Source organism: Akebia trifoliata, chromosome 11 (assembly GCF_017979445.1).
Source record: "Akebia trifoliata isolate Shusen 1 chromosome 11, ASM1797944v1, whole genome shotgun sequence".
NCBI lineage: Eukaryota > Viridiplantae > Streptophyta > Magnoliopsida > Ranunculales > Lardizabalaceae > Akebia > Akebia trifoliata.
Window position 1 is genome coordinate 10,477,503 of NC_141385.1, and position 18,297 is coordinate 10,495,799.

The following is an 18,297-nucleotide window of genomic DNA, read 5'->3' on the forward strand; positions in this document are numbered from 1 at the left end:
AAAATAATATTTACGTCCTTAAGTCACTGTAAATATCAAATTTATTAGAAATTTATAGATTTTTCATTCTCTTCTTCAAAAACAAATCCTAACATTAACCTAAAGATAAAAGAATCGATTTGATGACTATAGGGTGAGATTCAATACTCGACGAAAGAGAAGAAAAGTTTTCTTTCATCAAAAGCTTCTCGTGGATTCAAAGAAGTCGTGATTTCGTCAGAGAGGAAAAAACAAACGTAAACAAAGAGGGATATTGGGAGTTGATCTCGGAGTCATTGCATCATAGAAAACGCTAAACAAGTAGGAATTCTTTCCTTCTATCTTTTAACTGTTAAGTTTTCGTAAAAATGGTTTTACATTAAATAACTAGATATAGGTTTCAATCTAAGGGCACATTATTCAAACCATGCATGATTAGATGATTTCAATCCTTAATCTTATTTTAATTTGTAAATTTTATGTTAAAAAATAAAAAAAAGAATATATCTATTAGTTTTATTATCATGATAAATTTAGAAAACTTTAAAAATGATTATAAACGAGTTTGGGGTGAAATCGAAGAAGAATATGAAAAATTGGTACGTTTGATCGACCCAACAATGCTTGATCGACCCACTCATCATCCCACCAAAGGTTGCAGAATGCACTCCTCAGGTTCGGTCGACCAACATACCTTGGTTATCTAACCTATCGTCCCAACAACTCTCGGATTTAGTTGCTCGACCTACCTCGATTGACTGACCTTATGTTGAAATGCCCAGTTCAACTTATTTTCAGTACAATTTTTCCACCAGAATATGCACTTCCCATCACCTTATTTTCAAAAAAAAAATAAATATTTAAGTAAATGTCATATTTAATTTTAATTTTTCATCTGTTTAATTTTATTTTTTTCATTTTCTTTAATGAAATTAAGGGATTACCCTCCATTTGAAAATAATGGGAATGATTTAAAAATTCAAATCTCTACTATCAAAATCTAACTTTTGATTCCAAAAATAAAATGTAATTTACAACGTTTTTGCAGGATTTTCAATTTTATTATCTTTTACGTTACTTTGAGTTAAGCTACAAAAATTACATGATGTCAATACATTTATTTAAGGTTTTCATTATATAAAAAATAAAAATAAAAACTCGTTTTACGTTTAGAAAACTTTGAAAAAAAAATTCATTTTTTCAACACTTAAACAAATTTTCACAATTTTTACTATTTATGATTTTATCGTGTTTTTCGAGTCTTCTTTACTTAACCAAGACTATTATATAAACTTGATTGATGCCTTAAAATCATAAACATTTTATAGAAAATATATACTTTGATAGATACATAAGAAGATAAATGTTTATCGATGGATATAGAGAACTTATGTTTTCGACTGATTGATGGGATAGTGCCTCCAGACTTATGCAATGACTATGCCACACGTTGCATGAAAGATAAATAAATCTATGGATATGTCACATTTCAACGATCACATGAGATATGATTGATGGATGGATTGATTGACAGATGGATGTCACTGGAGGGCACTACCATATCTTGTTTGTATTTTCGATACAAATACAAATATATATATAAAATTATTTTATTTACTAGAAAATACTCGTAGAAAACCTTGAAAGAGTAATGTGTTGTTATACTTTTGGAAGTGGCAGGTCAATCTACAATAATACTTAATATTCGATTATCTTAGTAGTAGGGGATACCTTAGAGAGTAGTATAGTTTGTGAGATCTAAGAATTTATCTACTTTTCTGAAAAACATATATGTATAAAAACACTCTTTGTATAGTGTAGGGATGGTCTGAGGTTCACATGTATTACCTCTTGATAGGTTTAGATGTAAGAAATTTCTCTTAGGCTAGTTAGTGATCACTAAGAGTTTCTAATCATCAAACGGTCAACCTTACCATTAGTTGAACTTAGCATTGGATTCTTGGTCAACGATTAGTCTGAGTCAAATAAATAGTCACCCAATCATGGTATGCTAAGTCGGCCACAAAAATCATATAAGAATGGTAGGATTCCACATTGAAGGTTAAGTATTAGAATACCAATTTACTATAATTGATGTGGTTATATTAGTGTATTCCTCAACACTCTTATCGATTACACCGTCGTGTATGTATTATGTATCTCTTTATTATATACCGATGAATGAAAATTTTACTTTGAAAATATGATGAGATGATTATTTTGTTAAATAATTTGTCTGATAGATTGTTACTTATTATATTTATTTTATTTTTCTTATTTCAATTAATCTTACTTCAAATGCTATATTATATCAAAACCTGTATGATTTAAACTTCAAAATGATTATATGTTGCATGCTATAACTAGTTAAAATGGTAGATTTCCTGTTAGGTAACTTTCGTTACTCACCCAATCATTCACTTTTCAGATTTTACAATTGTCGAGGAGATATTTGTGTTTCAGATTGAAACTCGTATGTTAGGACATTGTGTGCTAATTCATATTCAGTACCATCATCTAGTTATATTTTGTTTCAGTCAATGCGATTTTTATTTTGAAACTTAAGGATTCTTGATCATAATTTGATTGTTATTAGTTTATACACTCTATTAGTCTTTGGTATTATTTATACATTTCTGTTGCTTTATAATTATTTAACAAGATCTATTTTCTTATTATTACATGTTATCATGGGATGTGATGGTTAATCATTCCTTGGGATCTAACATAAGAATCCTTGGGATTCGTGTTGGATTTTGGGGCATGACATATTATATATATATATATATATGGGTCAGGTTCAAACGACAACTATTTCAACACACATATAGACAACGTGTTTTGTCTTATATGGGAAAAAATGTTTGGAATGGGCTGATTTTTTGTGAGGATGATCTCTGTGGTGAGGAGATCATCCTTGCCAAAAATCAGCTCATTATGAAACTTCTAGACCGTCCAATTTTTGTAAATCAATTTTGATGGGGTTACAAGTTTTGGAATGGGATGATTTTTTGCCAGGATGATCCCCTCATCACAGAGATCATCCTCACAAAAAATCAGCCCATTCCAAACATTTTTGCCCATATAAGACAAGCATGTTGTCTATATGTGTGCCGCAATGTGTGTTGCAGGAACCCGACCCTATATATATATATATATATATATATATATAGGGTCAGGTTCAAACGACAACCATTTCAACACACATATAGACAACGTGTTTTGTCTTATATGGGCAAAAATGTTTGGAATGGGCTGATTTTTTGTGAGGATGATCTCTATGGTGAGGAAATCATCCTTGCCAAAAATCAGCTCATTATGAAACTTCTAGACCGTTCAATTTTTGTTGAAAAATTGTAGACCGTCCAATTTTTGTAAATCAATTTTGATGGGGTTACAAGTTTTGGAATGGGATGATTTTTTGCCAGGATGATTCCCTCATCACAGAGATCATCCTCAAAAAAAATTCAGCCCATTCCAAACATTTTTGCCCATATAAGACAAACACGTTGTCTATATGTGTGTCGCAGGAACCCGACCCATATATATATGAGTAGCGTTCAATGGCCAACATTTTGGCAAACACATTTTTCAAAACATGGGTTAGAGGTCTTGGAATGGGCTGATTTTTGGTGAGGATGATCTCTATGGTGAGGAGATCATCATCACCAAAAATCAGCCCATTCCAAAACTTCTAACCTCATCAAAAATGGTTTACAAAAAATGGACGGTTCACGATTTTTCAACTTGTAAAATGGGGCTAGAAGTTTTGGAATGAGCTGATTTTTGGTGAGGATGATCTCCTCACCATAGAGATCATCCTCACCAAAAATCAGCCCATTCCAAGACCTCTAACCCATGTTTTGAAAAAGTGTTTGCCAAAATGTTTGCCAAACTGTTGGCCACGGATAGGGACCCTATATATATATATATATAGGAAAATGTTCAGCAACAAACATTTTGACAAACATTTTGGCAAAACATTTTTGAAAATATGGGTTATAGGTTTTGGAATGGGCTGATTTTTGGTGAGGATGATCTCTACAGGGAATAGATCATCATCACCAAAAATCAGCCCATTCCAAAACTTCTAACCCATCAAAAATGGTTTACAAAAAATGGACGGTCCACGATTTTTCAACCTGTTAACATGGGGCTAGAAGTTTTGGAATGGGCTGATTTTTTATGAGGATGATCTCCTCACCGTAGAGATCATCTTCACCAAAAATCAGCCCATTCCAAAACCTCTAACCCATGTTTTGAAAAATGTTTTGCCAAAATGTTTGTCAAAATGTTTGTTGCTGAAAGGGACCCATATATATATATATATATATGGGTCCCTTTCAGCAACAAACATTTTGGCAAACATTTTGGCAAAACATTTTTCAAAACATGGGTTAGAGGTTTTGGAATGGGCTGATTTTTGATGAGCATGATCTCTATGGTGAGGAGATCATCCTCATAAAAAATCAGCCCATTCCAAAACTTCTAACCCCATGTTTACAAGTTGGGAAATCGTGGACCGTCCATTTTTTGTAAGCCATTTTTGATGGGTAAGAGGTTTTGGAATGGGCTGATTTTTGGTGATGATGATCTCCTCACCGTAGAGATCATCCTCACCAAAAATCAGCCCATTCCAAAACCTCTAACCCATATTTTGAAAAATGTTTTGCCAAAATGTTTGTCAAAATGTTTGTTGCTGAACATTTCCCTATATATATATAGGGTCCCTTTCAGCAACAAACATTTTGACAAACATTTTGGCAAAACATTTTTCAAAACATGGGTTAGAGGTTTTGGAATGGGCTGATTTTTGGTGAGGATGATCTCTACGGTGAGGAGATCATCCTCATCAAAAATCAGCCCATTCCAAAACTTCTAGCCCCATGTTAACAGGTTGAAAATTTGTGAACCGTCCATTTTTTGTAAACCATTTTTGATGGGTTAGAAGTTTTGGAATGGGCTGATTTTTGGTGATGATGATCTATTCCCTGTAGAGATCATCCTCACCAAAAATCAGCCCATTCCAAAACCTGTAACCCATATTTTCAAAAATGTTTTGCCAAAATGTTTGTCAAAATGTTTGTTGCTGAACATTTCCCATATATATATATATATATATATATATATATATATATATGTTATAGTTCACCCAAGCCTATGACACGGGCATCTTCTTTAGGATTAAGAGGGTAAAAGTTGAAAAAAAAAAATTAGGGATATTATTTTTAAAAAAATTGAAGTTAAGGGGTAACAAATGAAAATAAAATGGGTAAAGGAGTAAAATAGAAAGTGTAATAGAAAAGTAGAGATGAAAGACAATAAAGTGAGCCCTACAAAACCTATTGTTGGATGAAATGTTTATCCTAATTGAATAGAAATTTATATATATATATATATATATATGGGTTGGAATCCAGTGACAATCATTATTTGACAGTTGTAGTTGACAATCATCATTCTATATGGGTTAGAGGATACTGAAAGGTTGATTTTTTATAAGGATGATCTCTACCTACAAAAAATCAGCCCATTCTAAGACTTCTAACCCCATCAAAAGTGATTTACAAGTTTAAGAATTATGGACTGTTAATTTTTATCGTTAACTTGTAAATCACTTTTAATATTATTAGAATTCTTAGAATAGGCTGATTTTTTATGAGGATGATCTAAAGCCAGTAGAGATCATCCTCACAAAAGGTCAACCTATTTTATAACGTTGTCAATTACAATTGTCAAATAAGAATTGTCACCTAATCTTTACCCTCTATATATAATTTATCTCCTTCATGTAAGATCCAAAATCCTAAGACAACCTATTATTCTTTTTCAATCAGCATTTTTTTTCCTCCATTTGCTTCTTAGATTTGAGTTGACCATACCTATTTTTTTCATATGTTTTTTCTTCTCTCTTTTATTTTCATATACTTTCCTCTTTCCTAAAATTGTATAAGTCTACTCGTCTCTACCTTTTTATTTTATGAAGGTAAAGATTCAAATTTTGATCTCCTTAAGATATAAATCCAAAACGCTAACCTCTTTTTTTAATTCTCATTCAATTTTATCTATTAATATGAGTTAAATAAATTTATCTTCTCCAGATAAAGATCCAAATCCTAACTCGACATTTTTTTTTCTCATATTTTTTCAAATTCGATTTGTTTTGTGATTTGAGTTATAACCTTAGATATTCTTTTATTTCCTATATTCCACCTCTCTTTTTATCTCTCATAGGCTCATTCCTACCTTAAAATCAGTCAAGGTAATGCAAAGAAAAGAACAAACTTCCAATTAATTCATTGATTTTCAAAAGAATACTGAGGAATTGAGCATCAAAAGCATGTTAATTCTCACAAAATACCAAGCAAGTGGAAAACAAAAAAAAAGTTTACTAAGAATGAAAATTTTGTTAATCAAAAGTGTTTTCAAAACTATTACGTCCATCAATTCATAGACCCAAGATCCCAAATCTACCCGAAGTAGAAAACTTTCCAAAAATAGTAAAAATTTTCTATTTTGTTTTAAACACCTCTAATACAATTACAAATTGTATTAAATACATTATTTAAAAAATTGGAATAAAAAAACTAGCAAAAAACACTAAAATGGAAAATTTCTGAAATGAAAATTTTTACAAATAATGTTCCATTTGACTCCCTAAACAATTGAATTTTACAACTTCAATTTGGAGCCAATGATTCTTAGCTCATTGTCGAACATGTAGTTCTAGTTGATAGCTATGTGTGGATATAATAATGGTGATTCTGAGTTACCGTTGCAAAATTATAGTCTCCGGAAGTTAGGGTACACGTTTACCCTTTCTTTTGGTCTTTTTTTATCAATCCACTCCGCGGCCTATGTGTACCATTCTTCTATGATCCCTACATCATGTAAAGATCGCTACTTTTTATCTCCTAAAGGCAGCATTCAAGAGCCTAACTTTACCTATTCTTCATGTTTTTTTTTTTTTCAATTTACCATGTGGATTTGAGTTTAATAAATTTTATCTTCGTGAGGTAATATTCAAAAACTTTATAGATTGGAGTTGTGACCCTACCAATTCTTATTTGTTTTTATCTTTTCACTCACGTACACTACATACACGTTCATTCCACTAGAAAGAAATATCAAAATAGCCATGCATGTTACCTTATCTACATAAGCAACAAAAAGAATGCGAGAGAATATCACGATTCTGTATGTTAGACAATGGAGGGAATGTGAGCCACCCTGGTGGTAGCAGCCCAACTAAAGGAAACCCGAATATAAAACCGTGTTGAGGACTTTCCCACGCCTATAGCAGTGTTCTTGGCTGAAGTCTAAATGTCTCAAGGCAACTCGGGGTTCACATGACACATATGGAGCACTGATGTTATCAGGTCTTTCAGTGTGTCAGTGTGGAATGTCTCCCATATTGTGTTGCAACAGCACGTGACATAGAATGACCCGGTCTATGCTCATGGAGCGGGTCCAGAGCAAGGCACACCAGTCTGAGAGGTACGGGATGTCTAAATCCTCCCATAAAAATCATCTGAGCCACGCTACTTATAAGGATGGACTCGGCCTCCAATGTAACAAGGCTGCACTAGGATAATATATATTAGATGTCTTGATTACTTGTGAGTGGTACAGTAATACTCATTGAAAATGCCCTGAGAAGTAAGGAAGAAATGCAAAGAAAGAGGGACCTGAGAATTCAATTTTTATTATCAAGAAAAATACAACTCAAAAGAGGCCAAGAAACAAATCAAAGGTCAGCCTGTAAACTAACTGGTTCTAACTTCATCTAAGTCTAGGTATAGAAAGGTTATGAAATGAAGCAAACTAAAAAAATAAACCCAACTAACTCCAAATCTTCCTTGTATATTTCCTCTCCTCTTTTCTCCATGTATATAATGAGATATGAACCCTAATTAATCTCCACAAAACCCAAATCACAATCCTCCATCCCTTCCACATGTCCACTCCTTCCCCCCCAAAGCCCACAACATATTTACATCACCATCTGGTCATCTCCACCACATGTTTCCATCATTCATGCTGATCTGCTTGCCATACACACATCATCATCAATCAAAAAGCATGGTGGATGCTCTTTAACGTCATTTTCAGAATGCCAGTCATTGCAATCGCACAACAGGGCGACTGCTCCAGGCGGTTACCAAAGTATGACATGTCAGTGATCAATGCAGTTGATTTGCCAATTCAATTGGAAGTTGTATTGGAGACTGCTGGTAATTCATAAACTGTGGAACCCCACCATCAACTACATCCTTACTGGGATGAGTACTGGAACCAATCCCACTCTTTGCCATTTGTTGTAGAAGCTGAATTAAGGAAAGAAATATATCCATTCTGGTTATATCGCTGTTTGCCTGCAACAATTGTACAATTGTTTTTTTTTTTTTTTTTTTTTTGAGAATCAAAGAAATAAAACAAAGACGCAAGTCTTCATCAGTATTATGTTTGGATTTATTTATTTTTTTCTTAATTTTTACCTCAACGATGAAGCGTCCCCATATTTTATCGCCTCGAATTTTCATTACTCCCTTCAAGATAGTCAAACCAAACCCCCGAATTGTGTCCGCTATCTCAAGAAAGAATCCGTTATCTTCACAAAGCAACTGTTACATAAACAAGAATTGAAGGGATGTGTTAGGTGATGAAAGTTGATCTGAGCTTGTAATCATTACTATTGACAACAAAGTACAGGTTTACCTCTATAAGCATTTGGCCAGGTGGGTTGAGATCCTCAACTATAATAGGGAAAACCATGGTTTGACCCCCAACTTCAAATGCCCATGTAGCACCACCCCCACTCGAGTTGTCTTTTAGAACCACGCCACTCTCATCACCGATCAACTGACAAGGACACAAATTTAACACTTAAATTAGATTCAATATTAACTTCTAAAAAACTCACTTAATTTTTTAAGGTAAATAAAAGACAATAAAATGATGAAATGGGTTACCTTAGGCTCGTCAGCTCGTTTAAGTTTGTCCGCATACTTAATCACACTTTGCAAGAAGAGCAAGTATTTGACGGTGCGGTGCAACAACGCGTCGATGCTACTCTGTTAATTAAAAAAAATCAGCATTTCACACAATAATCAAAACAAGACTCAACGGATCAAGATTTTGATGTAACCATGTACGTACATACCTTTGCACCATTAGGCACAATCTCCCGCAACTCTTTCACACGGTCTTGGATTTGCTGACGGTCTTTTGGTCTTGGCCGGGTACTTTCTCCAGGCCGAGCTCTTTTCTTAGTGGCCTTCAATGGTTCTTCAGGCTTCTTGGTCTGTTTGTTCACATCACTCCCATTATTGATGCTGTAACTGTCATTAACCCATGAACCTATCCGGGATTTCAAGGAAGGCTCTTTCTGATTTATGTGAAAAGTCGTCTTCAGTGGTTTACTTTCAAGCAGCAAATCATTCATAATCCCCTCTATGCAAGAACGACCTGTAAATTGAGCTTGGCTACTGTAGACCGAGGCATCTCCCATTCTTGTTATTGTAGTCGTGGACAATTGATCCTCTAAATTGGGTTTAGTATGTGAGTTACCATTACCAACAATACCGTCCCATAGCTTTTCAAACCCAAACTCTGTCAAGAACCCTCTCGAGGGACCCGCCATGGAACCAACATCCAACTCTGAGACGCATTCTGAAGTACCAGTACTCAAACTTGGGCGACTAATAATATCATCCCAACACTCACCTCCTTGGATCTGCCCGAAATCCAATCCCAAGCCATCAAACAAATCATCACCGACAGATTGTTGCGTGGGAAGATTGAAGGAGTCCTCTTTCCAATCATAACCTAAACCAAGCAAATTTATGGTATCTGTTATCGAATTCTGTACAGAAGTGTCCGCTTGATTTATAGGGATGCCGTTAAAAACATCTCCAACCAATCCAGATGATGTGGAGGCTACTCCAAGGGTTTGTGTCAGATTTTCATTCGATGGCACTTCAAATTCATTATTGCCCTGCTCAAATGATTGAGCAATCCATGGGGACATATTATTTATGGGGTTTGATTTAGAAAGACCCGTTGTAGATACAGTATCAAGTAATCCAGTAGGCTTGTTAATCTCATGTAAGGTTGTGCTAGATACAGTATCAATTAATGCATTTGTGCCATATAATGAAGTTAAGGTGGCATCCTTTTGAGAATTCTGAATTTTGTTTCTGCAAGATACAGGAGTGTGTACGTTTGCAGAAAATGTATTTGGAGACTCCTGCATCGCCATTCCAGATAACATTTCTTGTTCAAGCGAACTAAGGGTGTAATCTTGGCTATAAAACTGCGGATTAGGTGTCGATAATATGACTTGAGCTTTTGCACCGGCCGTCTGAAATTGGTTTTTAAGGTGAAATGATGAGTTACTCATCAAGGATGACATGTTGCCTTCTTGGAACCCCAGTGTGAAAGGGGAAGACTGATGAAGAACCGTTGAAGATTGGGATGTTCCCATCAAGTCTTTGCCGCATCCATCATTCAAGGGTTTCTTCCCATAATTAGAATATGAGTCTCCAGAAGAAATTACCGAGGCAACTATCCCACTTGGATCATATATTTCACTGTTAGAAGCCAATCGTGCATTTCTCGATGGGAGTATCTGACCCTCACTTTCCAACTGTTGGAATAAACTTCTAATATGATCCACAAAGTCCAACCTCTCCAGAATCTGTTACAATCAACAGTAAGCTCTAGCCAATGTTATAATGGACTCAAGCTTTTAATTTGATAGTTTTGGTCATATTTGAACTATAATACAGAATAAAAAACCTTCGTAAGTAATTAAACATACAGTAATTTTGGGTAACACTAAAATAGAACAACAATATTTCACTTGGTTGGCAAAATGAAAAAGATGCCCTGATAAACGATATTCACTAATAATATAAATGATATCGCTTAAATATCATACTAAATTACGATCATAAGTGAGCTTAGATTAACTTTCAGGGTGTTTTGTTTAATGCGAGAGTGTAAATGTAATTAAACTGAGCTCCATTAGTACCAACCTTATGGGTGGATCCAAACTGAATTACTCCTCGGGGTGCCACAGAAATTACTGCAATTGTCTGCAAAATAGAGGAAAAAGACTGAGAATCTATCATAAATCCATTATACTCAAGCTAAGATTCGACATAATTCAATGATGCACAGATAACAAAGAAACAAATACTTACCTTCATTCCAGATGAAAATTGTTGGTGAAACTCAGAATAATCCTGTGACAAGGCAGGAGATGCTTGAATAAGTGTACAGAAATGAGCCTATACGTTTAAATAAAGGTAAATAACTTGTCGGGGAATAAATAGAAAATAAAATATAAAAATGATATTTCTTTAAAACTTGCATAATATGATGTGTAATAATGGACAAACTCCCATTGTTTCATAAGGAGAAATCAATCAGAAGAAGAAAAAAAACAAAATTCAATTTTTAAAGATCATCTAAACATGGGTTGAGCCTTATTAAGAAGATTGATACATGAGCTCTGAATCAAACATCCAGCAATACCTGAAAAACTTCTTGATCGTTAACAGACCCCATAGGACTCCATTCTCCACAGTAATGATCTGAGATCATCCATCGGTGCTTCCCAGTAAAAGCAGCTCGCCCAATGATTCTAAAAGAAAAAATAAATTAGCCATGTCAAATTGCTCCTTTATGCTTTTATGTTCCTAATTAACATATATAAAACAAGCACGATTACATAGATGAATGTGAATTTATGGTTTTAATATATGAAAAAGGAAAAAAATTGAAATCAAAGCTAAGGACCCCAAAATAATCGAAAAAAATATGTCATTGGGCATACCCTTCTCCAACCATATGGGTAGGTTGAAGCATCTTGTCAATAAGAATCCTGATTTGGTCCTCAAAGTAGGCATCTTCCAAGGTCAACAACCTGATTTGCACAACAACAATTGCAAATATAAGCCAAAGATACAAAAACAAACAGTTACCAAACATTATAATTCCTCAAATCAAGTTATCAATTACTAAGATAAAGACTTCAATTGCTAAAAAAGAGGCCACAACATAATTGGAAAGATGGAATTTTTCTAAATTAGCCAAACAAACAGGCAATAATCTCATACAATTTGTGATTTAAACACGCTAATAAGGCTAGGACAATGGATAGCAGTGTCTGCACTCAGATAAAAGTGTTACTAAATCTTTATATATATATATATATATTAAAAAAATAAAAAGCAGAAATTTTGGGGAAAGAAACATTCACATTAACCCCCAAATTTTGAGAAATTGCTGAAAGAACAATTTCTCCCTGAAATTGCAAACCAATTGAACCAAAAACAAACTAAAAAATAAAGATACCCAAGCCATCAATAAAATCAACCTACCAGAAGAAGCCATTGTTACTAAAAACAGAGCACAGAAAACAACAACAAAGAAGACAGACGTTTTTTGCAGAAAAAAACAAAAATCCAAAAAATAAATTAAAACAACGAAGGAGAAAAACCAAATCTTGAAACAAACGTGAGACCGTAAACAAGCCAAAAACACAGCAAACAACTTGAAAGGAAATCAAAATCAGATAAGCCACAAAAAATTGAAAAGAAAAAATAAAGTAAGAAACACAAAGATCGCTTTTTTTTTTTTTTTTTAAAGAACCTAAAGATGTAAGTACGCAAATGCAGCTAAGATTACATGGAATTTCTGCGATTGACGCGCCAGAAGACTCCATAAGACCATCCATTATTACAACAGAGATTCTTAAGCGTCTCGTTAAGCTGTGAAACCATCTTGTCTCCACAAATCTCACAAATTGAAGCCAAAATCAATAACTTTTAGATTAAAAACAAAAGTTACTAGCTTCCCCGACACGATCCTCTTCCCGCCTGTGTCTTTCGGAGATCTCTGTGTCGTATCATCGCAAGTTCCTCAATCTGAAGCAAAATATCTCTTTCCATGAACGAATCTTGAGGTCGAAACGAAATCAGAACTAAAGATCTTCCAGAGCAACTCTGAAACAATCGAAATCGATCTCTATTTGATATAGAACAAAAAAACAGCAGAAATCAAAGCTAGATTTCTATATCCACGGTTCTTCTCATCGTTGACAGACACCAACAATAGTTTTTCAGATCCAAAGGAATCAAAAAACCGGTTATCGAAGCAAGCATTAGTACACAAAAGACGTTTTCGAAACCAGATTCGAACAAAAAGCGGTTTTACGAAGCTGAGATAGCGATTGAGAGATGTTTCAGCTATGAAGGAGGTTTACGAGTTAGAGCTTAACAATGGCAGTTTTCCACAGCTGGTTTTAAGTTTAAGAAACAAATGGAGAATTTCAAGTTTCAACAAAACTGCAAAGCAAACAAGACGTTTTCAGAGATTCTAACAACAGTACTGAAAAGCAGTTTCTACAATCGAAGCAACAACAATAACAACAACAAAGCCGGTTTTGTACTGTAAGAAAAGTGGTTTTGCGACACTTCAGCAGCTTTACTGAGAAAAACAAAAGTGGTTTTCTGCAACAATAAAAAACAAGCGGTTTTGATTCACTCTAACAGTAAAAACTAACGTTTGATGGTCTTAAGCTGAACCAAAACAACAACAACAAAAAGTCGTTTTTATAAGAAAATAAAAGATTCTGGAATTTAAAACCAGCAGCTTTTGCGGCAACGTTGGCGGTTAAGAGATAGAGAGAAAAAAGTGGTTTCGAGGAGCCGAAATCCGATTTTTAGAGTGAGAGAGGAAATCTGATACAGTCCGATATGTAGGGAAGAACGATCTTCGCTATTTACAGGTAAAAATCTTTTGCAAAGAATTTCCCGCTGTCCCGGTTACTTCCTTACCTGTTTTACCGGCTATAGCAAGTGGCCTTGGAATTTGAAACGTGAAATCTCGTATCACTGGAAATTTCCATGTCTTAGAATTTGGAAGAAATAAAAAAGTTTAAAGAAAATAAATATTTATATTTTGATTGTTAATAATCAATAAAGAAAATTTTCAACATATAAGTGGTGGTCCATGTTGAGTATGTAGAGGGAGAAAAAGATGATTTAATTTTGAAAATTATATATTATTTATTTATGTTATGTTTGGATTGAGGGAAGAGAAATTCAGTTTCTCTCCATCATGTTTGGATTGATTGGAGATGGAGATAATTTAGGATAACTTCGAAACTTTAAAATATCGTAAAAAAGATCTAAGGCAGAGATAGAATTATAAAATAGTTTAAAAGGATTTCTCTCCGTTTCTCTTGTCTTCTCTTTATTTTTTGAGAGAAAGAAAATTCGTATTTTTTTCTCTCATCTTCTCTCAAATTCTATTTTTTTTTTTCTCACCCCACTTAACAATCCAAACAAGAGAAATAGAGAGAAACTCATTTATTTTCTCTTCTCTCTATTACTCTCAATCGAAACATAACGTTAGTGATCATTTTAGTTTAATTTTTGTATTTAAATAATACTGTTGGAATAGATTTCTCTTTCCTAATGTTCATCATGATTTGAATTATTCAACCTTGGACCGGGTCATTTAAAACGTTATCCCTTCTAAGGGATTGGTGAGATGACCAAGACCACATCTCAAGAAGCAATGACCGTGAGTTTGAATCCCTCCTTGGGAGCTACTCTTAGGAATTTTTCCCAAAAATTACTTGTGCTTGTGGGGGGAGAGGATTTCACGTGGCCTGAGGGTTTTTGGGTGTTCTTAGAGACTTGAATACCTTGATTCCAAAATAATAAACAAAATTTATAAGCAATTGAATTGTACCAGAGTTCATATACACCTACTCAGACTTGGTCCATTCAAGACTAATAGGAGTTTAAGATGAGGCATGAGCTTAATTTTACAATTTATATTATACATTAAGCAAATTGACTATTGGATTATTACTCTAATTATTTTTTGCATTATTAACTCAAAATAATATTATTATTTAGGTCAAGTAATAAATCATAAAAAGCACATTTTTATCATTTTTTTGTTGCCTAAGATTATAACCCCAAAAGGGTGTCTCGATGGCAATTTCAAATCAAATAAGTGGTGAGAGTCCGTAGGTTGTGTGTTCGATGCCCAATATGAGCAATATTTCCTCAAGGCCACCCGCGAGGGCGTTCTCTCACTTACCTGGTGTGTGTGACGTGCGGGTGTTGCACGTCCCCAGGGGATGGTCTCGTATGCCTTGGTTCCAGTCCTGGCACATTCAGAGTACCTTTAATCAAACGTAAGTACGCCCCATTATCAAATATAAAAAAAAAATTACAATATTATCATAGTAATTTGCAACCAAATAATGTTTGTCCAAATTCTCATCTTTTTGTATCTCCTAAGAAGTAATCTTATTTTTATTTTTATTTTTATTTTAAAAATGTCATAATTTACAATATACAATTTAATTGTATGATAAAAACAATACTACTTCAAAAATCTCTCTAAAATGTTTACAAACATTTCTATTAATTTTCTTGGTTAAAAAACTTACAATTTATTATAATGGAAATTTCGGATCAATAAACAGTTAATGCTTGTAAGTTGTGAGTTTGATACCCAATATGAGAATTAATTCCTCAGGAGCCACCTATGAGGGCGCACCCTCACTTACCTGATGTGGATGTTGTATGGGTGTTGCACATGCCCTAGGACTAGTCTTTGGATAAGACCATGGTTTATGAATTGAGCAAAGCCCAAATACAGGCCCGACCTATTGTCTATAGGGATACTCAGTTATCAATATATATATATATATATATATATATATATATATATATATAATACAATTTTCAGAAATATCTTTATATTTTTTTTTTAGAGATTCATGTTTCCTTTCATAGCAAATTTTCACCCTTGGGTAAAAAATGGCCCTCGTGCCAATCCCCAGGAGAATATTACTCTCTCAAGATTAACCCACTCTAAGAATAATAAACTATCTCTTTTCTAGTGTTTTTTTTTAATTACATTTTCAAAATTGCCATCAAACGGTTGAATTCATTTTCCCCTGATCATTTTCCAAGGAATTCATATTCCTTGGAAAATGAATTCCATACAAACATGCAACCATTTAGAAAGATGATGAAATCTTGGGACCTATTTTTCTAACTACACCGGAATCTTATTGATCGAAAAGTTATTGGTCATTATTTTCAAATCCAATATCTTTATTGCAATATAATCTTCACGGATGCGTTGATATGACCAATGTTGATACGAATTACTCGATACCAATCCTCAAAAAATCTTTCCAAAAATGAAATCTTTGAAGATATGATAAATCTGAACTTAGTAGTTCAAGAAATACTTAGTACCTCACAAGAATTGTTGGTAAAATGAAATTTTTGATCGTCCAATTCAATGACCAGATTGGTTCACAAAAATTTGGATTTGGTATGATGGTTTGGGTATTATTCTTTTATAATAAAAAAAAAATAATGCAGACGAGAAAACTTTTATTAAAATAAAAAAAATATATATCAATATTCTTTTTATTCTTGTATTAGTTTTAGCATATTTTTACTTGATTAAGTCAAATTATATATTTTAAATAATTTCTTAATAGCTAAAATATATAAGCTTGAATAAGTTGACAAAAATAAAATACCATTGTAACCTAACTAAAAAAGAAAAAAAAGAAATTATTATTTTCAAATGGAGTTTCCTTTAATATTTTGATTATCTCGTACGGATTCAAAATCACGACAAAACAAAATCTCACGTCACATTCGTACACCCAGCAGACCATGACATAATTCCACAAATTTTAGAATATCTCCTTTCATAATTGGTCAGTTTTGCTGTCAAACCCGGCGTACCCACATCTCCAATATCAAGACGGCTCAATGTTCCTCGAGATTTCACATAGGTGGACTAGAGTTGGGAATGTTTTAGAAATACCCCTCCACATTTTGGAGAATATTTAGGATACCCCTATATATGTTTTCAAACTAATGATATGCCTTCCTTGACCTCAGTCGTTTTTAGTTGATTATTATAAAACGACTTTAATACCCTGATCTTCGACGTGTAGCTAAAATCCATGGATTTTTGTCATCCTCCATCTTAAGATTATCAACTTTAACCTTAAATCTCAAGACATGGTAGGATTTTTTTAAGTAATTTAAAAACCATAAAATTCGGGTTAAAGCAAGATTGAAAAATGATTGATTGGAAATAAAGATCAAATAGATTAAATGTAATTTATCATTATAGTTAAATAGCTTGAAGAAGATGGATTTGGGAGAAGAAATTAAAGGTTTTTTTATGTAGAGGTTGAAAATGAGGGGAATTAGGTCATTTAATATTAGACGAAAAGAAAAATCGAGGTCAAGTGAGGCATGTTATTAGTTTGTAAACATAGGAGGGTATCTTAAATATTAATCAAAATATGGAGGGGTGTGCCTAAATCACCCTATAGTTTTCCTTGTAATTATTAGTACGGCATGCATTGAATTTAAAAAGTCTCAATCCAATGGGTATGTTTGGGAATTCGAAAATATTGTCCAGTTCCGATTCCGGTCCCCCACTCCCAAATTTTTAGACCCATCTTGGGCCCAATAATTCATTCATCTCTTGGGGAGCGTTTGTTTGGGATTCTAAAATCCAAGCTTACATTTCATTCAAATTACGAAAATGAATCTCTAATAATCAGCATTCGGAATCGTTTCAAATAGAAGCAAAAAGAAAAAAAAATCTTGCAAATTTGAAATTAATTTATTGTCTTTTAGTACTATAACGTCTTTTCTACGCTTTAAGTACATGATATTTCATATCATAACGATAGAAATAGGACCAACAAAATGAGATTTTGATATCAGTTTTTAAAAATAGTATAACAAAATGACATTTTAGATCGTAGAAAACAATTTTTACAATTTGATCATAACAATCCAAAATCAGAATCTGATTGATTTTCATGTCTTGTAAATTTCTCTACTCTTTTGTATTGATTTGATGGGTACATCGTGTGAGTATACCTACATATAGTAGTAGTTCTCATGCATATTGTCATATATATATATATTGGGAAAGTATACATTTTTATTGATCATTTTTTTTATAACATAAGGTGTATCCCACATTCTTAGGGATGTGGATCAGTTTCAATGGTTGCACATTCGGACCCCACAGAAGTTTCCCAACATGTAATAGGGTAAATCAATGATAAAATTCCAACCATTTAAATGCAAAATCCAACGATTGAGATTTATCATCGGATAAGTATTTTCGAGATTTATGTTATTGGGTTACCTATAAATCTCGGCCGTTGGATTTCTTTTTTTACACGATCTAGACAATGTATTTTCTCATGAGTCATTGGAACTCGAC

The 18,297-nt window shown here is 33.5% G+C and overlaps 1 protein-coding gene across 2 annotated transcripts; it reads right to left on the bottom strand.

The window, feature by feature from the left end:
* Positions 1-7,664: 7,664 nt before the first annotated feature.
* On the bottom strand, positions 7,665-13,571 carry LOC147390869 (transcription factor LHW-like). 2 transcript variants are annotated; one of them, XM_086460116.1, is made up of 10 exons: positions 12,676-13,571; positions 11,822-11,911; positions 11,521-11,629; positions 11,187-11,228; positions 11,019-11,078; positions 9,143-10,678; positions 8,952-9,053; positions 8,698-8,841; positions 8,478-8,603; positions 7,665-8,306 (listed from the first exon to the last, which is right to left on the bottom strand). In XM_086460116.1, the coding sequence occupies exons 1-10, from the start codon at positions 12,768-12,770 to the stop codon at positions 8,163-8,165; spliced, it is 2,448 nt and encodes an 815-aa protein (XP_086316242.1). In that variant the 5' UTR covers positions 12,771-13,571; the 3' UTR covers positions 7,665-8,162. The 2 variants fall into 2 exon arrangements, with proteins under 2 accessions (XP_086316242.1, XP_086316241.1); XM_086460115.1 differs by having other exon boundaries at positions 7,665-8,354.
* Positions 13,572-18,297: the final 4,726 nt, after the last annotated feature.